This window comes from Ovis aries, chromosome 17 (genome assembly GCF_016772045.2).
Source record: "Ovis aries strain OAR_USU_Benz2616 breed Rambouillet chromosome 17, ARS-UI_Ramb_v3.0, whole genome shotgun sequence".
Lineage (NCBI taxonomy): Eukaryota > Metazoa > Chordata > Mammalia > Artiodactyla > Bovidae > Ovis > Ovis aries.
The window spans coordinates 55,558,664-55,581,710 of NC_056070.1; the positions used below are offsets into that span (position 1 = coordinate 55,558,664).

Sequence of the window (23,047 nt, forward strand, 5' to 3'; positions counted from 1 at the left end):
GCAGACACCATCAAGTCTGTGTGCTTTTGCAGCAAACTTGGGCATCTCTCTCCCAGACTGGTTTGATGGGTGCCAGCCCCAGGAGTATCCACTACTGGGAGTAGCTAAGAGGGTGAGCTTGAGAGATACCACTGACATAGAGCTTCACCTTCAGCATTAGACCTTCCAGTGAGCATTCAGGGTTGAATTCCTAGCCCTTGGCAATAATAGGAATCCGTATTTGCACTTCATTGGAGAACATGCTGGAGACTCAAATGCTCTCCTTCCAGGTTTCTCATCCACAGGATCACCATGATCTCAGGAACTTGATTCGCAGGGCAATTCTGCACGGATGTCTTCTCTTTATATAGCCGTTTGAGAGGATTATTAGCATGTTTGAAGTTCTGCCAGAGGTTTGTAATAAAAACACAATGCAAGCACACAAATTTTAGAGAGATTCTTTTCTATAACAAAACATTCTTCTAAATAGGCCCAGTGGTTTAAGATTCTATTCCAGGACTCGATTCCCTTATACAAGGGCAAAGATCTCTATGCCATGTTCTACTGAGCCAGGTAAGAAAATAACTTTCAACTCCATGTCCTTCAGTTCAGTTCAGTTGCTCAGTCATGTCTGTCTCTTTGCGACCCCATGAACCGCAGCATGCCAGGCCTCCCTGTCCATCACCAGCTCCCGGAGTTTACCCAAACTCATGTCCATTGAATCAGTGATGCCATCCAACCATCTCATCCTCTGTCGTCCCCTTCTCCTCCTGCCCTCAATCTTTCCCAGTATCAGGGTTTTTTCAAATGAGTCAGCTCTCCACATCAGGTGGCCAAAGTATTGGTGTTTCAAGTTACCACATCCTTAAGTGCAGATAACTTAAAAAAAGTATTTTTACTGACAACTCGAATAATGCATGCTCATTATTAAAAATCATCAAACATGGTCATGTTTGAAAATGTATAACTTAGATGTGGCAAGGCTCCTGACAGTAACCACAAGCTCTCACCCTTGGTCCACTTTGAGGTTGCATTCCCGGCTTAAATGCAGTGCTAGAAAATCAGTTCCAATCCGCTGTACATGATGGAGCAACAAAGTTTTACTGAAGATTTTTTGGAGAAGGTGAGGAAAAAGGATGATATTGCATACCACGTAGCAAACGTCACAGCGATTCCCTTTAAACATCTTTATTCCGCCAGAATTTCTTCTCTAAATATCAGCCTCCTCTGCCGGCTCCTCCTCCTCTTTTCCTTTCTGTGTCTTGGTTCCCTATCACAGCACAAATTCCTCTCAATGGTCTGGAATAACTCAGTTCTGGCTCTCAACTTGTCTATCCCACTCAAAAAGAGAAAAGCTCAGTAGTTGGTTGATGGTACTCCAAACCCTTTTAGAAAGAAATCAGCTCACTCTCCACTTATTTGTCAAGAATGGCTGGGAATGGGCACTGGGGTTGGGTTTTTCTTGCTTGAAAAACCCAATAGTGTATTTTTCTTTCCAGTTTACCAGTCCATGAAATCATCATGGTAGCTGTGGTTGTAGCATTTACTCGACAGATATTTGCTAATACTATAAATCACACCCAACCCACCCAGCCAAGCTCCTTCGTAGGCTAGTGGAAGGCAGTGACATGGGTTTGGGTTGGGGTGGAAGATAATTTTTGATGTCAAGAAAATAAGAGGAACTTCACTGGTGGTCCAGTGCTTAAGACTCCCCCTCCCAATGCAGGGGGTTTGGGTTTAATCCCTGGTTGGGGAGCTAAGATTCCATAGGACATGTGGCCAAAAAACCAAAACATGAAACGGAGCAATATTGTAACAAACACAGTAAAGACTTTAAAAATGGCCCACATAAAATAAATCTTCCAATAAAACAGATTTCTCCATATTGTTGCATATATAATATATATTGCTGGGGCTTCCCTGGTGGCTCAGACAGTAAAGAATCTGCCTGCAATGAGTGAGACCTGGGTTCAATTCCTGGGTCGGGAAGATCCCCTGGAGAAGGGAATGGCTACCCACTCCAGTATTCTTGCCTAGAAAATTCCATGGACAGAGGAGCCTGGCAGGCTATAGTCACAAAGAGTTGGACACAACTGAGTGACTAACACACACACACACACACACACACACACACACACACACAATATATATATATATTGTTTAAGAGAAAAACCACTGGCCCCAAATGGCATTACTTGTGCTGAAGTCCATGATACCAAACCTAGATTTAATACCTAATGTAGTTGCAGTTTTGACCCTCACCAGAAATGCAGTCTCTTTGTCGTGTCCTGCAACTTTCTTCTGCTGCTGCTGTTTGGTCGCTGAGTCGTCTCTGACCCTTTCTGACCCCATGGACTGTAGCCCGCCAGGTTCCTCTATTCACGGGATTCTCCAGACAAGAACACTGGAGTGGGTTGCCATTTCTCCTTCAGGGGATCTTCCTGACCCAGGGATCCAACACGGGTCTTCCGCTTAGCAGGCAGATTCTTTACCACTGACCTACCTGGGAAGTGCTTTGTGGGCTCTTATTTCCCCCGCCAAGGATTGAACCTGAGCCCAAAGTATTGGAAGTGCTGAGTTCTAACCCTTGGACTGCCAGGGAGTTCCCTAGAAATGCAGTCTTTTTAAATTTTTTAAAATAAATATATTTATTTTTGGCTGTGCCGGGTCTTCACTGCTGCCTGGGTTTTTCTCGAGTTGCAGCAAGTGGGGGCCATCCTCCAGCTGCCGTGCTCGGGCTTCTTGCTGTGGTGGCTCCTCTGGTTGCACAGCACAGGCTCTAGGGTGTGACAGCTTCACTAATTATGGCCTGTGGGCTCAGCAGTTGTGGCTCGAGGGCTCTAGAGCACACGCTCAGTAGATGTAGTACACGGGCTTAGTTCCCCAAGGCGTGTGGGATCTTCCGGGACCATGGGTTGAACCCACCCCTGTCTCCTGCATTTGCAGGCGGATTCTGTACCACTGAGCCCCCAGGGAAGCCCTAGAAGTGCAGTTTTAGTTAATCGGTTCGGGATTTTCTAATTCGCACCAGTGAGGTAATCTGTTATATGGAGCCTCTCCTTTCCCCCCATGCCCCCTACCCCAGAGGATGAGAAGGTAACCTGCATGATGTCCTGACAAAAAGATATCCTAGCCTGAAAATACAGTGATCCTTTCTTTTTCCCTGCTAATCGCTCCCTTCCCCCTCTTCTTCCTACTAAAATCTCTAGCAGTACAGTCTCTAGGAGTGCCCTTCTAGTTGCCAGATGGCATGCTGCCTGATTTCCTGAGTTGTTGAAACCAGCTAATTAGATATTCACATTTGAATTGTTTTCTAACAATATAGAAAGTATAATTGTTATTTCTTTCCCCTCTCAATCATGCATTCTCCCCAAGATAACTGTATAGCTCAGCTTGTTGCTCTGTGATGGCCTAGATGGGTAGGATGGGGATTAGGGTGGGAGGGAGGTCCAAGACGGAAGGGCTATATGTATACATGTGGCCAATTCGTACAGCAGAAACTAACACAACATTGTAAAGCAATTATGCTACAATAAATTAAAAAATATTTTCTCTCAAAAAAAGTTTTATATATACTTTATTTTTTTCTAAGCATCTCAGATATTCTTATTATATTTGTATGGGATTATGCTGTACATCCTGTTTTTAATCTTACTTTGTTTTTAATCTAACAAGATAACTTGAACATTTTTCTTCATGCACACAGAATCAAACTTTTAAAATGGACGTGTAGTATTCAGTCGTGTGGCTTTACCATAATTAACTTAGTCATGTCCCAATTAATGATCATTTGTCTTTTTCAGTTATTATTATTTTTATTATTTGCTGATAGGTAAAGTTTTTTCTTTTTGTTTCTGTAAATTCCTAGAGGAAGGATTACTGGGACAAAGGATAAAAACATTTTTCATTTTTATAGTTATTGCCAAATTGCCCTCCAAAAAGGTTTGCTCTGATTTAGGCTTCTACTAACAATGTCTGATAGAATTTTTTAAAAAATGACTTTCCAGATAAAGTTCAATGCTCTGATTGTTGTTGGCAGCCACAGCTGGGACTCAACAGTGACGACTTGATTGATTTCTTCTTGAGCCTTTTGTTTTTTCTCTCCCCGGTTCCTTTATTCATGTCATTACCTCCAACGGAAATGCTTTCCCCACATAAATACCTCCCACCTCTTCTTTCAGATTTATTTCAAATCCCCTCCCTAATTCAGTAGCTCTCAATTGGGGACATTTGGCCATATCCAGAGATATTTTCATTTGTCACAACTGGAGGTAAATGGTGCTACTGGCATCTAGTGGGTAAGCATCCTATAACGCACAAGAGAGATCCTCACAATAAAGAATCATCCCGGGACTTCTCTGCTGGTCCAGTGGCTAAGAATGCACTCCCAATGCAAGGGGCCCGGGTTTGATCCTTGGCTAGGGAACTAGATTCCACATGCCATAACTAGAGACCTGGCATTTTGCAACTGAGGATCTTGAATGCTAGTGCAGCTGAATAAATAAATGGCAGCAACAACAACAATCTAGCCCCACAGGTCAAAATGTCAAGGCTGAGAAACCCTGCTATTGTCAAGTTCCATCTAGGGAGGAACTTCTGAAATCCTTATGCTTACTGTCCATGCTTCTAGTGCCGGCACGATATAGATTGCTTGATTTTATTAATTACCCTCTGTTGAGATTCATTTGATGGGAAATGACAGAAATTTCAACTTGAATTAGTTTCAGTACTAAAGGAAACTTACAGATTCACAAAACTGAAATGTCCTGAGGTAATGCTCATTTTAAGCGATGCTTCCACTGGTGACTCAAATGATACCACCAAGGTCCTAGCTAATTTTCAATTCACTTCCCTAGACGCAATCAGTTTTGGCACAAGCTCCCCTTCCCACACATACTTGTGATGTCAAGACAGGAACAGATCCAGCTTCACATCCTTATATTGTCCTGTCCAGGACTGCACTGTCCAAGACAGTAGCCACTAGGCCCTTGTGGCTCTTGAGAATGGTGCCTAGTCTGAATCAACACACTCTGTAAGTGTAAACACCCAGTTTTAAAGACCTAGAATGAAAAAAAGTAGAATAACAGTTTTAATCTTGAAATGAGAACATTAATGATATGCTGAGTTAAATGGAAATATATCATTAAAACTAATTTCATTTTTTCTTTTAAAAATTTGGCTCCTAGGCTTCCCTGGTGGCTCAGATGATAAGGAATCTGCCTGCAGTGCAGGAGGCTTGGGTTCGATCCTTGGGTTGGGAAGATTCCCTGGAGAAGGGAATGGCAACCCACTCCAGTAGTCTTGCCGGGAGAATTCCATGGACAGAGAAGCCTGACGGGCTACAGTCCATGCGGTAGCAAACAGTCAAACACGACTGAGTGAATAACATACCCAGCAGAGTCCCTTGGTGGTCTAGAGATTAGAATTCTAGACTTTCACTGTCATGGCCTGGATTCAATCCCTGGTCTGGGGACTGAGAGATCCTGTAAGCTGTGTGGTTAGGCCAAAAGTAAAGAATAAATTAGAATAAATTTTAGGGACTTCTCTGATGGTCCAGTGGCTAAGACTCCATGCTTTCAATGCAGGGGGCCAGAGTGCAATCCTTGGTTGGGGAACTAAGATCCTACATGTTGCACAACATGGCCAAAAAATAAAACAAAAACAAACTTTAAAAAAGAAAATTAAAAAACAAAATATATAGCTACTAGAACATTAAGAGTTATTTGTCCTTGAAGTACATTTAAAATGGGGCTTACCTGGCGGTATCAGGGCTATTCTGTTAATAGATAAATGGAATTTAAGTTCACATCTTACTGTAAAGTGTGCAAAACCTGATGCGGTGTGTGATGGGCAGTCAGTAAACATCTGAGTCCTCTTACTTCTCAGGAAGTTTGGGAGTTTATCATCTCATCTGCCTTTCTTGTTGAATCAACGTGTGGACCAGAGTGTTTGTTTATTTCACTGCAGAAGAGATTTTTGAGAAAAACTGATCTATCATGCAGATATACAAAATTTTACTTCTTGTAACATAAAACATGGAGTTTTATTATTGCTTGTGCCTCAACTGTTTAAGTGATATTAAAGGGCTTGGAGAAAAAAAAATCGTATGTGAAACTTACCTTATGTTCCTTTTGACTAGCACTGGTACAAGGGCAGAGATTCCCGGAAGTGCCCTAAAGATGGGGCTTTTTCTATGCCAGAGATCACAGTACACCTCTCCTTATGTCTCATTGGCTTTGGTTGGGTTGCCCCTACCAGTCACTGTAGTGGAAATGTATGGGATAAACTGATTGACTGATGCCATATACAGACCCACCTCCAGAGGAAGGCTTAGATCATTTTTGTCTAAGGCATCTGCTTGAGAAGATGTGTGAGAGAGTGGTGGGGTTCACAAAGGATATTGCAGTTCTGTTTGCAGAGATAGGGTAAGAGGAGCTGACTCTCAACTCCTAGCTATGCTCTGAGTTGGAGACAATTTATACATTTTTTGCTGTTGATTACACAAATACTGCATGCTCATTATTTAAAAATTCAAACACAGTGGACAGGAGCGGCACACTAAAACCCTTTTCTTACACTCTTTGGGTGAGACTGCAGAACAGTGGCCATCTGGGTTGTGACCGTCTTGAGGTCATGCCTCCTACCCTTTGCATCACCTTCATGGCTAACACTCTGCTCTGCCTGGCTCTGAGCAACTGTGCTGATGACAGTGGTGGCGGTGGAGACCTCCATATTCACATGGTTACATTCTCAGAGACAAGCATGTCCCCGCTGCGGGGTGGGGCGGGAATCCAAGCTGTGCCCTCCAGGAGAGGAGCAGTGTGGGCTCTCAGTATTTGGAGGGGAGCTAGACAAGAGAAAGACAAAGAAGGAGCGGGTAAGGAGATGAGAGAACCACTCGAGATTGCCTTTACTTGTGTGGTGGATGCTCTTCTTGAAGGAGTTATGGCAGGGGGTGGTCCATCTGTCAGTCACTGGGGATAGAGTAATCCTCATTTAATCCAAGTCATCCTCACTTAAATTAAGGTGATATTGGCAGCCAGTCTGGACGATGTGGAGGGCAGACTCTAAGGCCACTCCCAACACCTAGGCTTCCTGGTGTTCTTGTCCTTGTGTGACCCCCTCTTTGAGCGTGGATGAGACCTGGGACTTGAATATGGCAAAAGTGATGGCCTGGGCTTCCCTGGTGGTACAGTGGAATAAGAATCTGCCTGCCAACACAGGGGACATGGGTTCTATCATTTGTTCTGGAAGATTCCACATGCCATGGAGCAACTAAGCCCATGAGCCACAACTTTTGAAGTCCCAGTGCTCTAGGACCCATGAGCCACAACTACTGAGCCTGAGTGCTGCAACTACTGGAGCCCATGTGCCCTGGAGCCTGTGCCCCACAGCAAGAGAAGCCACCTCAATGGGAAGCCCCAGCATCGCACTAGAGTTGCCCCTGCTCTTTGTAACTGAAGAAAGCCGGTGCTCAGCAACAAAGACCCAGTGCAACCAAAAACTTACAAACTTAACTAATTAATTAATAGAAAAGTGATGGGCTGTCACAACTGTGGTTAAATTATGTTAGACTGTAATGTCTGTTTTGAAGCAAGATTCTCTCTTGTACTAGCTTTGAGGAAGTAAGCTTGGTGAGCTTCTCTATGAACAAGACCACATGACAAGAAACAGGGTGACCTTCAGTGACAGCCACCAGGAAATTATAGCTATAGCTTTCAAGGAACCAAATGCTGTCAGCAACCACATGTGGTTAAACACAAACCCTTCCCCAGTCAAACCTTGATATGATACCACTGAATACGACTGAAACCTCGATTGCAGCTTTGCAGAGGTTCTGTCTCAGTGTGCCTGGACTCCTGACTTATAAACTGTGAGATGATAAACCTCTACGTTTGTGGTAACGCACTAGATAACTGATATAGACGGACCTGAGTGATATTGTCCATTTAGTTTGCAACAGGTGTAGAGAGCACCATATAGGGTTGTTCTCATTTTATTGACCAACAGTGAATAAAGAGATACTCCAGTGGCTCAGAAAACAGAAAACTATCTCCACCAGTTACCATGGAGAGATAGGCCCCAATTTTTGTCATTGATTAGCTGCCACGAATATTTCCAATAGACCTCAGATCTTAATGATTTCTTAATCTTTGTAGAATCTTAGCTACACAGAGTGAAAAACTGGCAGAGGATCTTAGGTATATTACCTTTTTGTTACTTGGCAAAGAAAAGTGAGCTAGAAATTGTGCTCCTGAAGGCAGAAAGCCTTTCCCCCCGCCAAATTTGTCTTTTTTTTTTTTTTTTTTGACCCTGCTAATGGAGAGTGGAGAGAAAACTAGCTTGGAAGAGTGATCATCTTCAAACCACATCACTCCTTAATGAGAAATTTCATTTCTAAAAATAACCCCTAAGCACACCAGTTGAAAGAGAATTGTCTTAATGGTCATGGAAAATTTTCATGCCCAAAAAAACTAGTTATATTAAAATACTGTCATACTTTTGCCTACAGCCAACACAAAAGATCCTGATGCATCAACCCATCATTCTCCCTTCTCAAGTGCTTCATCCTAAATAACAGCCAACCTTGAAGTTTGCAAAACCAATTCATGCCTATTCTCTTCTCTCTTGCTTAGTGTGTGGTAGAATATACCATCTGATGTTTGCACATTTCTCCTCTTAAAACCCTAGAATATATTTTGGTTTACAGGTGGCTCTGTTTTTTATCCCATGAAATTATATATTCTTGGAGCCCTCTGTGATAAAGGGGGGACCCTAAAGGAATTTAAATCTCTTGTTGGCCTTTTGGTAATAGGACAACTCTGGAAAGGGCATCCAGGATTCAAAGCTGAGAATGAAAATAGCTTCATGGACCCCACATTCCAAAGAGAAGAAAACAACTGAGGTCCTCCTCTTCGGTAAAAAGGAACCAAACTCCTTTGCTATCTGCAGCCTGATGCTAGGCTGTATAGGGTGGAGATAAGGCAAGCGGGTGAGACTGTTCCTTCTCCTTCCCACGGGGGAAACTTTCTTAGTGATGGAGGGGACTACGGAGGAGCTGAAGGCATCTTGTTCCCAGAGTGACCAGGATGGTCAATGAACTTGCTGCAGGACTCTCTGCATTCATGCTTTCTTGTCTTAGCTGGCCTCATGCACTTATGCTTCCCCCCAAATTTTATTTTCAGTGCCTCTGCCCCTCTTTCCCTCAAACCCTAAAGTTGGTTTTTTTGAGTTGCATTTTAGTTGGAATTGCATTTAATTTTTTCAGCTTTACTGGGGTACCATTCATATACAATAAATGTACTATTTTAGGGATACATTTAGATGAGTTTTGGCAGATGTATACACCATGTAATCATCAGTGCAATCAAGATATAGAACATTCTCAACAGCCTTGGAAAAGTCCCTCATGCCCTTTCACATTTAATCCTCACTTCCACTGCCAATTCCATTTGCTATCATTTTTTCCCCTTTCTAGAATTTTACGTAAATGTAATCATACAGTATGTACTCTTCTGTGTTTGGTTTTCTTTACTCAGCCTAACAATTTTGGGATTTTTCCGTGTTGTTACCTATACCAATAGTTCTTTCATTCTTATTGCTGGGTAGGATTCCATTGTTTGGATAGGCTGTAACTTATTTATCCTGTTTTATGTTTATGTTAATTTGAGAAGAAAAGAAATTCTTACAATGTTGATGCTTCCTAATTAGGAACAAGCTATGCCTCTTCATTTTTTTTTTTTTTTTTACTCAGATCTTGTTGTTATGTTTGTAGTCAAGCGTTGTAGTTTTCTTTATGTGGCCTCTGCTCTTACTGAGTTTATTTCTAGGAACTTGATATTTTGTTGTTACTGGAATAGAATTTTTTTTCTTAACCTTTGCTCAATGGTTGCTGCTGTTATAATGGAAAGCTATTGATTTTTCTGAACATTCATCTTATAGTGGGCTATTTTTTAGAATTCTTGTTGGCTCTAGTAGTTTCTTAGTTCAGCCTCTTGGTTTTTTTCAGGTTTACAGTCCTGTCTAGTGATAACATCTCATTTTCTAAGAGTGATACTTATTTCTCATTCTTATTCCTGTGATCTCTAGGGAAAGGGAGGAAAGTGGGAGGAAGATGGCTTGGGTGTGAAGGTGGAGAGGCAGAGAGAGGGTCTAAATGAAGCAGCCTGGGAATTCTCTGGTGGTCAAGTGGCTAGAACTCTGTGCTTTCACGGCTGAGGGCCTGGGTTTAATCCCTGGTCAGGGAACTAAGATCCCACAAGCCACATGGTATGGCCAAAATAATAATAATAAAATAAATGAAGCAGTCTGAACTCTTTCTTGATTTTGAGTGGGGCACAAATGAAATTAGTAGATACCTTAGAACTTAGGAGTGTGAGCTGGGGGGGCGAGTAGTTGGAAAAGGGACCCATTTCTTATGTTAGAAAATTGTGCAGGGTGGGGCCTTCCCCATAATTTCTAGTCTCTGTTTTAAACATCAGAGAAGTGTTAAAGAAAGAAGGAGGGGAGGGAACAGCATAAAGACAAGATCACTCCCCCACCCCACTCCAAAGCTCCTATTCTGGGGAGAAGGGTGAGGTGTCAGAAACTGTGAAAACTTGAAAAAACCTGAAAGTTAGACTGTTTCCAAGAGATGTCTTTAAAAGGTTGAAAAGGGAGATTCGATAGATGATGACTGATAGAAGAGATTGAAAAAAAAATTATTTCTTTTTTGGACAGATTTTTCAACAAGCCAGTTGCATTTAAAATGTCAGCTGCATTCCTATTGTTTCTATTTTAGGAAGGGGTGTAATTAAAAGGACATTGGAGAAGGCTTTGTCATTTGGGGAGAAGCCCATCTATATAATTTTTGTAAAAGTCACCATTTTTCGAATCAGATTTCGCTTTTCGTGCTAATACCAGATGGACATCACCAGGTATATAATAATAAAGTCTTAGCGAAATATTGGGAGCTGCTCCTGCAACTACCTTTCTGGACCACTAGATGGCGCTACTGCTCTGGTGCGGCAAATACAGAGAAAGCAATGGTGCCTTAGCTACTTTAGAGATGAGGGAGCCACGGGTGGAAGTAGGTAGAAGTCTTCAAAGTGAAAGTGAAAGTCGTTCAGTCGTGTCCGACTATACCGTCCATGGAATTCTCTAGGCCAGAATCCTGGAGTATGTAGCCTTTCCCTTCTGCTGGGAATCTTCCCAACCTAGGCTTGGGATTGAACCCTGGTCTCCCACATTGTAGGCAGATGCTTTACCAGTTGAGCCACAAGGGAAGCCCAGTAGTCTCCAAGGCAAGAGCCTAAAGGTTATTAGAAATGAAATATAGGATTCATTAGACAGTGTGGAATGAATGTGATCAGGAGAGATGCCTGCATTTCATATGAAAATCTTCTATTGCTAAACAAAGAAAGTAAAAAAAAAAAAGTAAATCTAAATAATCACTTCATGCCCACTCAGAGTGGTTATTATTATTATTTTAAAATATTTTTGTGGACATGCTTTTATTTCTCCTTAGTAAATACGTATCAGATGGCATTGCTCATTCCTAAGGCAGGTTTATATTCCCCATCTCCTTTTATTTTGGCTGCACCACGAGACTTATGGGATCTTTGTTCCTCAACCAGGGATTAAAATTGGGCTCTTGTCAGTGACAGCACAAAGTCCTAACCACTGTACTGCCAGGGAATCCCCTAGGAGTGGTTTTTATTTACAAAAAAAAAAAAAAAGCACAGAGAATAACAAGCATTGATGAAGACATGCAGAAACTGGAGCCCTGATGCCTTGTAAGTGGAAATGTAACATGGTGAAACTCCTGTGGAAAACAGTTTGTCACTTTTTCAAATAGTATAGAATTACTGTATGATCCAGCAATTCCACTCCTAGGTATATACTCAGAAGAACTGAAAGCAGGGACTCAAAAGAGATACGTGTACATCAGTGTTCATAGCAGTATTATTCATAATAGCCCCAAACTGGGAAATAACTCAAGTGTCCATCAACAGATGAATGGATAAACAAAATGTGGTATATCCATACAATGGAATATTATTCAGCCATAAAAGGGAATGAAGTACTGACACATACTATGACATCTATGAGCCTTGAAGACAATATGCTAAGTGAAATAAACCAGACACCAAAAGGATACATAATGCATGATTTCACTTATTTGAGGTATCTAGAGCAGGCAAACTCATAATGGCAGAAAGAACAGACGTTATCAGGAAGCTCAGAGGAGGAGTGAGTGGGGAGCTACTATGTAATGGATACTGAGGTTCAGTTCTGCAAGAAGAAAAGAGCTCTGGAGATGGATAGTGGTAATGTTTGCATAACAATATAAATGTGCTTAATGCTGCCAAATTGTAAATTTTAAAATGGTTAAGACGGTAACTTTTATGTTATGTATACTTAACCACAAGTAAAAATAAGTGAAAAATAAAAGAGCTATACAAGGCTGGATAGTATCTTCCCCACATGAAGAGCTGAAAGGATTTATAGTGCCGTCTCCCCAGGTGTCTTAATAGGTGAAGGTGAAGGTGAAGTCGCTCAGTCGTGTCTGACTCTTTGCGAACCCGTGGACTGTAGCCTACCAGGCTTCCCCATCCATGGGATTCTCCAGGCAAGAATACTGGAGTGGGTTACCATTTCCTTCTCCAGGGGATCTTCCTGATCCAGGGATCGAACCCGGGTCTACTTGCATTGGAGGCAGACGCTTTAAAAGAGAACAGTATCATTTGGCCTTTTCAGATTGACTTCTTTCACTTAGCAATATGCATTGAAGTTTCCTCCATGCCTTGATAGCTCATTTATTTTTAGTGCCAAATAATATTCCATTGCCTGGAATGTACCATGGTTTATATCCATCTGTCTACTGAAGGACATTTTGGTTGCTTCCAAGTTTCAGCAATTATGAATGAAGCAGCTATAAACATTTGTGTGCAGGTTTTTGTATGCACAACAGTGTTCAGCTCCTTTGGGTCAATACTGAGGAATGTGACTGCTGGATTATATGGTAAGAGAATGTTTATTTTTGTAAGAAACTGCCCAACTATCTTTCCAAAGTGGCTGTCCCATTTTGCATTGCCACCAGCAACAAAGCAGAGTTCCTCTTGCTCTACATTCTCACCAATATTTGCTTTTGTCTTCTTGATTTTGACCATTTGAATAGGTATGTAGTGATGTGTGTGTGTGTGTGTGTGTGAATCGCTCAGTTGTGTCCGACTCCTTGCTACCACATGGACTGTAGTGATATCTTGTTTTAATTCACATTTCCCTAATGACATATGATGGGGTGCATCTTTTCATGTATTTATTTGCCATGTGTGTATCTTCTTTGAGGAGGTGTTTATTAAGATCTTTGGCCCATTTTAAAATCAAATTTCTTATTTTCCTATTGTTAAGTTTTAAGAGTACTTTGTATATTTTGAATAGCAGTCTTTTATTGGATATATCTTTTTTTCTCCCAGTCTGTGGTTTCTATTTTAATTCTCTTGAACAGTGTAGGGATTTGATGTCAGTTTTTTTTTTTCTAGTTGTCCTTGGAAAGGAGTTGTTGTGAGTCGGTGCCTAAATTTCTTGTATTATAAATGGATTGGAAATTATAAACACTCCTGAAATCAGTGGGCTGAAGGATTAGAGGTATGTTTTACAGTTTATGACATTTTTGAAGCAACACAATTAACTGATAAGCCCAGTGTTATAGGAAAAATGTCTAGGATTAAATGGCAGAAAGGCTAATTGTTGTTTACTTGAATTTTGAAAAATTCATTCTCCCTTGTTAGACACTGTGTCTAAGGTCAAAGAAGGCAAAAAAAAAAAAAATAAAACCACAAAAAACATAGATGGAAACTCATGCAAACTTGCAGAAAACATTTGGAAAATGAAGGTGTCAGAATGAAGTTCTAACAATCAGTTAAAAATGTCAAAACATTTAAAATGTACTTTGACTTGTTTGGGAGCTCTGTTGGAGTCCAGTGATTAAGACTGACTTCCAATGCAAGGGGTGTGGGTTGATCTCTGGTAGAAGAACTAAGATCCCCCACATGCCATAAGGTTAAGAAAAAAAAAAAAAGTTGGACTTCCCTGGTGGCACAGTGCAGGGGACATGAGAGTTCAATCCTGCTCCTGCACTGCGCGGGTTTGATCCCTGTCTGGGAAAATCCCAGATGCCTTGGAGCAGCTAAGCCGATGCACCACAACTGCTGAGACTGCGTGCCCCAACTATGAAGGCTGCATGCCTTAAGGCCTGTGCTCTGCAACGAGAAGCCCCCACAGGAGAAGCCCATGCATCGCAAAGGAGGGCAGCCCCACTTGGTGCAACTGGAGAAAGCCCCAAAATAAATAAACAATTTCAAAAATGTTGAATGGATTCATTGGAAATTTTCATGTCAAACATCTCAATTCAGGGCAATTTTGCCCTCCAGAGGACATTTGGCAAAGTCTGGAGACATTTTTGATTGTAATCTCTGGGAATGTATGCTAGTAGATAGGGTGAAAGCCAGGATACTGTTAAACAGCCTAAATACCTGGTTTGGTGGACTAGCTATTCTTTTCCCTAATATTCAGTAACATGTATAATTAAAAACATAAATGACATTCGTTTATGACCTGAAAGCGTCTTTCATATCAGCGGTGGGGAAAACAGGTCATACCTGGGATATGGCTTGCTCTGAGAAAACACTCAGCTAATGGTGCTTTCTAGAAACATGACTTAGTAGCTTGAGGAACTCTTGCCAAAGGGACCGGAATAACTTTGTCTCTTCATACCTAGAATGGGGTTAGCTTCTCAGATACTTTTTCTGTACCTTGGGGGGATGGTGTGTACAAATTTAGTTTTTTTTAAAATTAATTTTTAGTGGAGTACAGTTGCTTTACAATGTTGTATAAGTTTTTGCTGTACTGCAAAGTGAATCAGTTATACATATACATGTATCCCCTCTTTCTTGGATTTCCTTCACATTTAGGTCACCATAGAGCTTTGAGTAGAGTTCCATGGGGTATTTAGAGTAGGTTCTCATTAGTTATCTATTTTACACATAGTATCAATAGTATATATATATGCCAATGCCAATCTCCCAATTTTTCCCACCCACCCCACCAGCCCCCTTGGTAACCATACTTTTGTTCTCTATGCCTGTGTCTCTATTTCTGCTTTACAAATAGGATACAATTCTTAATGTTCCACTAAGTCTAGTTTGAGTCTTACAGTCATTCCTCTTATCTCTTTAAGATGCCTTGGAGTATCTCTGCTTATCGTCCAGTTGAATGCTCTGAGGGCAACCACACTTCTTTTGTCTTCATGTTTTGGGTATTTGCTGTGATATACCACCTGCCACCCCCTCTCTTATGGCCGCAGTCTTCTGGCATCTCCACTGTTACAGGAACTTACTACAGAGTTTCACAATCGTTTGCCCATAGCTCCATCTCCCCACTGTAACTGACTTTTCAAAAACTGACAAGGATGGTATCTGTTTCCTTTTGGTATCCCTGGTGCTTGGCACAATAAATGCTTTTTAAAAAATAAAACAAATGAAAGGTTGAATGGTAAGAACATCCTAATGTCTTTCTTTACGGCTCTGTTACAATGATGTTCTTCCAGAATCTCCATCACAGTATTCCTCAGGGATTCACGTTCTGCACAAAACTAGTAATTGTTTCATTTTTTGCAAGAACAAAGAGAAGGTGTCAGCTTTCCTGTCAGTCTAGTTTTAGTGATGGTTAATTCTATTTGGCAGTGTCTTATCCTTTTAGTATTGGCGCACCATTCTTGGTTCTTCCTAATTCTCTTTCCTCATATGCTTCCTGTGCAGTTAGTTACTACTTTTGAAAGAAAATTGGTGGAGTGCCTGTGGTTTTTGCTTTATGTTTCTTTATTCTTATTTATTGTGCATTCTTTGTTCTGTTTCACACAAATTTTGCTAAGACCAGCAGTTGTTCTAATAGGATATTAGTAGGCAGGATTCAGGTCAATACAAAATCATGCTGTTAACGTTGTATTCTAATTTAGGATAAACAAGTCCCATGATTCTGGTAGAGCCTACCCTGACACTTGAAAACTAATAGATTTGCCTGGATTAGAAAAACCAGCAACATTAGAAAAACCAGAAGCATTGACTAGATCCACATTCACATCTTTCTGAGATTCTTCATATCAAGTCAAAAGTGGCTAAGACCCACTTTGCATTTCTCCTCAACTTCCCATCCCTGAACTTTTGCTAACCTTCTTATATCATTAGAAGTCTTTCTTTTTCTTTCTCTCCCTCCCTCCTCCCCTCCTGCTTTCCTTTTTAAATATGGCCAAGCCACTCAACTTGCAGGATCTTAGTTCCCCTAGCACAGATTGAAACCAGGCCCTTGGCAGTGAAAGAGTAGAGTCATAACCACTGGACTACCGGAAGTCCCTAGAAGTAATTCTTATTTTCATACATTTTTCTGGACTGGGTCAGCCCTTGCTACATGACAAATGCAGAGGATGGGAAAATTTCTGACATCTTCTGAGAAGCAGGTTTCATACAGAGAAAAAGACTAGGAGTCAGATAGTCCAGGAGTTCCAAACCTAGCTTCATCACCTAGAGCCGATCAACTCCAGATTAGTCACTGAATAGCTTTCAGACTCAGTTTCCCCATCTATAAAATGTGGATTATAATTCCTCCCTCTCAGTATTAGGTTATAGTAAAAATTAAATGAGATGTACTTGATAAAGACAAAAAGAGAGAAGGGGCTTAGTAAATTGTAGCTGTCATTATTGTCCCAGGGATGAATAGCAAATTATGTTTCTAGGGGAAAAAAGTGTATTAAGCAAGTTTGCACTTTGTTTTGTACTGATGTGCGTGTGAGTGTGTGGGCCGGCATACGATAACACATCTCTAGTTCTAGTAGTGTAGGGATTATAAAAGTACCGAGAGGACTGCCTCCCTTTCAAATTTTAAAAATATACATAAGTAGAACATGTGTGTGTTTAGCCACTCAGTTGTGTCTGATGCTTTGCGACCCATGGACTGTAACCTACCAGGCTCTTCTGTCCATGGGATTCAACAGGCAAGAATTCTGGAGTGGGTTGCCATTTTCTTCTCCAAAATAGAACATATATATACACAGCTTACTAATTATAAAACAATAATCTATTTTATTACTATAGTCAGGCTAAGAATTAGATCAAGTAGCATCCTGACTGGGGCTTCCCAGGTGGCGCTAGTGGTAAGAACCTGCCTGCCAATGCAGGAGATATAAGAGACGCAGGTTCAATTCGTGGGTGAGGACGATCCCCTGGAGGAGGGCATGGTAACCCACTCCAGTATTCTTGCTTGGAAAATCCTATGGACAGAGGAGCCTAGCGGGTTGCAGCCTATAGGGTCACACAGAGTCAGACACGACTGAAGCGACTTAGCAGGCAGCATCCTGACTCCCTGAAAGGACACCATGCCCTTGATAACTACTATCCTGAGTTCTGCTTTACTTTCTGATTTTATCACCTGTAGGTACATCCTTCACTAAACATTTTATTTTGTTTTGCTTTTGAAATTTATATTAATGAAAACATACTTAAATAAATATAAGGGAAAAGAAACTGCAAAAGAATATAGTATAGCTGAATCACTTTGCTGTATACCTGAAACACTACATTGTAAATGAACTATATACTTCAACAAGAAAAAGAAAACATACTTTATTCTATTGTTGTGCTTCGTTCACTCAGCATTCTTTTGAAACACATTATGTCATTGTGTTCAGCTGTAGTTGTTCTTTTTTATTGCTGTATGAACACACTGCAATATAAAAAATTATCCTTTCTGTTGCTGATGGATATTTGGGTTGCTTCCAGTTTCTTTTTTCATGATGCTGTACGGTACTATCTGTACATACTTGTACATGTCTCCTGGTGCACACAGGAGTTTTTCTAGGGTATACCCAGGCGTGAGTCACAGACTGTATATCATCAGCTTTAGCAAAGAATGGCAAACTCTTTTTCAAACAAACGTTATGATTTATACTCCCATCAGCTGTGTACTGCCAAGTCTTGCCAACACTGTCAGACCTCCTCCCCACCAATCAGCCCCAATCTGGCTGCCTGTTATTGTATCTCTTTGTGGTTTTAGTTTTCTTATTTCCTGATGATGAGTGACGTGGAGACCTTTTCATATATTTGTTGGCCTTTTGGATTTCGACTGTTTAAGTCTCTTGTCTTTATTTTAAAATGTTCTATGAGGCAGTTTCAATATCATCGCCTTTTTGCTGCAGTCGACAACCAGTCTTTGAGGCAGGTGGAATTCTCAAACTCAAAGCCTCAGTTGTAGCCTGTTAGCAGAGAACCAGCTGGTTTATTTAACGAAGTAACAACTACTTTTACCTTAGTCAGGATTGATGAACAAGATCACCAATCAGAGCGGCCGGGCTGCCTTCCTCCTTGCAGGTGGCCATGAGAGCAAGGGCCACTGCCCCAGCATTCTCCTCAGACATCTCAGACACAAACAGACGCGTCCTCAAACCTTGCATCCTTCTGCTTAACCGCCAATTTCAAACTTCCAAGACCTGCCCTACCGGGTAGGAAGAAACAATTTCATTGGCCCTCTCGTTCACTTCCTCGGTCCCTTTAAGGACTTGGGCTGGACCTGGTTGAGATAGAACTGTCCATCATAGGAGCGGGAACACTGATTGGTCCAGACATGGCTGGCCTCACCCACGCCGTTCCCAGTGTTCAAACGCTGCCGCGGGAGGCACCGGACGGAACGCCGCGCAGATAGCCGGGATAGGCTGAACGGTGAGTCTGGTCTCTCCAAGCTCAGTTGTCCCTCACCCCACTTTGCAAGACCAAGGGAAGGGCCTCCTCCGCCACACCAACCCCGGCTTTGCCTCTCGCAGCAGGGAGGGCGGCGGGGAGTCGGGAAGGTCTTCCCAGGCTGGCGGTGCAAGGGCTTATCCCCCGTCTGAGCCGAAGGGTTGGCTAGGCTCTGCTGCGGCTAGAGGAATTTCCTTTCTCCAGCTGGGTGGGGTCCTCCTGTCGGCATTGCTAGTCGGGGCCGGCAGCGCCTTAGAATCTGTGTGACCTTAGCTTACTTTGGTGTCTTCATACTCTTTGCCCCAACTCGTCACCGCCTACTTCCTGCCTCTTTCACTCTGTTCCAGCTCTACGTGGTTTCCCAGCTACTGTTAGAGAAGCCCAGGTCTTGCCTCAGAACCTTCGCTCTGGCTGTTCCCCCTACCGCAGGATACTGTTCTTTACCCAAATACCGGCAAGGCTTGCTGCTACTCCCTTCAGATTTTGGTTCAGATGTTACCTGTTCTGTGAAGTGGTGCTGAAGAAGACTCTTGCGAGTCCCTTGGACTGCAAGGAGATGAAACCACTCAATCCTTAAAGAAATCAATCCTGAACATTGATTGGAAGGACTGAAGCTGAAGCGCCAATACTTCGGCCACCTCATGCGAAGAACTGACTTGATGCTGGGAAAGATTGAAGGCAGGAGGAGAAGGGGACTACAGAGGATGATATGGTTAGATGGCGTCACCAACTCGATGGACGTGAATTTGAACAAGCTCCCTGAGTTGGTGATGAACGGGGAAGCCTGGAGTGCTGCAGTCCCATGGGGTCGCACAGAGTCGGACATGACTGAACTGAACGGTGAAGTTACTCTCACTACACTGTTATACACACACTGCTGCTGGTGCTGCTAAGTCGCTTCAATCGCGTCCGACTCTGTGCGACTCCATAGATGGCAGGCAGCCCATCAGGCTCCGCCGTCCCTGGGTTTCTCCAGGCAAGAACACTGGAGCAGGTTGCCCATGCCCCAATTCCTCCATTTGTTTTTTCTTATTTTTTTTTGAATCCCTTAGCTTCCAACATACCTGTATTATGTAATTTACTTATTTTCAATCATTTGTTCAATAACAGTTTTTTAGCATTTATGTGCCAGGCTATGCCCTGGTGGAGCTTATATTCAATTAAGGGGGGTTGTTGTTGTTCAGTGTTTAAGTCATGTCTGACTCTTTGTGACTGCATGGACTGCAGCTTGCCATGCTTCCCTGTCCTTCATTTTCTCCCAGACTTTGCTCAAACTCATGTCCATTGAGTCAGTGATGCCATCCAGCCATCTCATCCTCTGTCGTCCCTTCTCCTCCTGCCCTCAGTTTTTCCCAGGATCAGGGTCTTTCCAGTGAGCCAGCTCTTTGCGTCAGGTGGCCAAAGTAATGGTGCTTCAGCATCAGTCCTTCAAATGAATATTTAGGGTTTATTTTCTTTAGGATTGACTGGTTTGATTTCCTTGCTGTCCAAAGCACTCTCAAGAGTCTTCTCCATCACATCAATTCTTGGGTGCTCAGCCTTCTTTATGGTCCAGCTCTCACATCTGTACGTGACTGTTAGAAAAATCATGAAGTGAAGTGAAGTCACTAAGTCAACTCTTTGCAACCCCATGGACTGTAGCTGACCAGACTCCTCCGTCCATGGGATTTTCCAGGCAAGAGTACTGGAATGGGTTGTTATTTCCTCCTCCAGGGGATCTTCCCTTCCCAGGGATTGAACCTGGGTCTCCCGCATTGTAGGCAGACGCTTTATTGTGTGAGCCACCCGGAAGGTCATTGGAAAAACCATAGCTTTGACTATACAGTTCTTTGTTGGCAAAGTGATCTCTTTCCTTTTTAATATGCTGTCTAGATTTGTTATATAGCTTTTCTTCCTAGGAGCAAGCATCTTTTAATTTCATGGCTGCAGTCACTGTCTGCAGTTATAAAATAAATTTTAAGTAAGTATGTCAGGTCAGTGTTGCAGTGTTACACTGAATAAAAGTCTGATTTTTAATCTGTGTCACCCGACTGAGCTTCCCAAGACCCAGTGGTGGTTGATTTTTCACCTCCCTACCCCTGATATCTTGAGAGAAAGCTCAGAGATCTCTCAAACCCTTCCTGCTCAAATCAGCGGAACACAATAACCTCCTCCTGTCTACTTTTGTCACCAGTGGGGAGATGTTGAAGTTCAAGTATGGAGCACGGAATCTGCTGGACGCTGGTGCTATTGAATCCATTGCCAGCCGGGCCTCCAGGCTGAATCTTTTCTTCCAGGTAACAGACTGGCTTGTCAACTTTGCTCACCTGTATGTGTTTCCTTGGAACCTCTGTGACTCAGAAGTTATAGGAATTTGTTAAGAGGACTGAGGCGAATCTAGGAGAAATTTCCTTTCGTGTTTTATATATGCTGAAAGTTGTGGAAAAAGGAGCCATTGTGCCAGGAATGGGTAGTTGAACTTGCCCTCGAAAGGGAGACCTTTTTGAGGATTTCACACGTTACACTTTTGCACTAAAGTTTGCTCTTTTATTAAGGAAAAGTAAATGAACAAAGACACTCTTTTGACTGGAATTTCTATAGGTGTAGCCCTATAGAAATATAGAAATCTTTTTCATTCAAGGGATGTTTATGTTTTAAAAAAGTTTTGATCAATACCAAACCTGTACAACCCACATTCCTCTCAAGATATAGACCATTTCCATCACCCCCAAAAGGATTGAAACTTAATGTTGTGAGATTTTTTTCCCAAGTAGATTTCTGATTCTTTTGTTTGTTGTAGAAATCTTTGTTTGATAAGTCAAAGAGAAAATACAGATAGTGGTGAAGGTTTAGGTTTGAATCCTGGCCTCAGAATGTGTTAGCTGTGTTACCTTGGGTGAGTCAGTTGCCTTGTCTATATCCATTTTCCATTCTTTGTATTATGATAGAAGTTATAGCACCTAATTTACAAAGTTATGAGGATCAAATAAGATAATTCATGTACTTAGTTCTTGCCCAGCTCTTGGTAAGCCCTTTATAAATTATAAATATTATTAATGATGAGTGTAGAAATAGTATTAGCTACAGTAATAATAAATTTATGTTCACTTAGCAGTAACTACTAAATAAGGCATTTTGGTAGGATTATCTGTATGATGATAAATCTAAGGTGATTTACAATGTTATATTAGTTTCACTACTAATATGTTTTTGAGGACATTTTCCCCAAGATACTGGTATTGGGGAATGTTCAAACAGATCAGAATGTGGACAGAGTGAAAGCTTAGATTGTTCTGTGGGTCACCATTTAAGTCATGAGGTATTTTTCTCTTATGAATGGTCTATTTTTAACTTCAACTGACTGGAGCGCTACCACTTTTTAACCCATTAATTGTTTTACTCCAAAACTTCCAACTTATGACAAAATTCTTATAATGTGCAGATATGGAGAGGGACAGAGACTTGCTCAGAATCATGGAGATTTTAAATGACAAAGCCATACCCCATTTTTGGTGTGGGTGTGTAACTGCTGGGCAACATGGCCAGTGTATATCAGAGTTTAGTAAATGTATCTTGTATTTAAATGTCATTATACCAGCAAAGATTGTGTGTAAATCCCCAGTTCCTCCTTTTTTTTTTTTTTTAAACAAGCTCCACCCTGTGCCCTGAAAAGCTATTATTTGCAAGCATAGCGTAACCCTAGCACTTGCTTTAATATAAGCAGAGTAAGGGTACTGTTTTTGCCCCCCATCCAGCTGAAACCCCACTCCTTCTTGGGTGGGACCTGAACCCAGCCAAAACTCAGACTGGGACTTGAATCCATCATTCCTGAGTTAGGAGGGGACTTGAACACACTGTTGTATTTTTTTAATTTTTAAATTCAGCTGCACTGGGTCTTCTATTGCAGTGTGTGGGTCAAACTCATTGTCTTTTAACTGAAACTGCTCACCTTGTGTCAGAACTTTCTGAAGCTCAGGTTCTTTTCAGCTCGGAAACAGCAAAGAGTGAGTTTATTAGCAGAGGATGCTTGTGAGAGACACAAATGGTCTGGCAGGGGAGCACAGCACTGAGAACAAAGAGGCCTATATTTTTATAGTCAAAGAAAAAGTGGGGAATGGAGTAGACCACCTTCCTCATTTGGGGGTAGATGTTTAAGGCTTAGGTCTTTAGTTCTCCTTTGACCCTGTGGTTATTGAGGACTGTCATGGCGCTATTTAAATGTATATTAACAGAAGAAAGGTAATGTATACTAAAATATGGTAATGCATCTCAGGTCTTGATATTATGACCCCTTTCACCTAGTTTCTTCCCCTTTTCCCCTC

General features: G+C 41.8%; 1 protein-coding gene and 1 long non-coding RNA gene across 8 annotated transcripts in view; one reads left to right on the forward strand and one right to left on the reverse strand.

Annotated features, from left to right (window-relative positions):
• LOC132658047 (uncharacterized) overlaps nucleotides 1–18,480 on the reverse strand; it is a 30,005-nt gene extending 11,525 nt beyond the window's left edge. Inside the window, exon 1 of the long non-coding RNA XR_009597034.1 lies at nucleotides 18,318–18,480. This is a non-coding gene — a long non-coding RNA (uncharacterized LOC132658047). The remainder of the gene's footprint in view (nucleotides 1–18,317) is intronic.
• A 187-nt stretch (nucleotides 18,481–18,667) lies between these two features.
• CIT (citron rho-interacting serine/threonine kinase) overlaps nucleotides 18,668–23,047 on the forward strand; it is a 173,913-nt gene continuing 169,533 nt past the window's right edge. For all 7 annotated transcript variants that reach the window (XM_027956519.2, XM_027956521.2, XM_027956520.2 and 4 more), the window contains exons 1-2: nucleotides 18,668–18,728; nucleotides 20,920–21,022. In XM_027956519.2, the coding sequence (XP_027812320.1) occupies nucleotides 20,927–21,022 (96 nt within the window). In that variant the 5' untranslated portion in view covers nucleotides 18,668–18,728; nucleotides 20,920–20,926. The remainder of the gene's footprint in view (nucleotides 18,729–20,919; nucleotides 21,023–23,047) is intronic.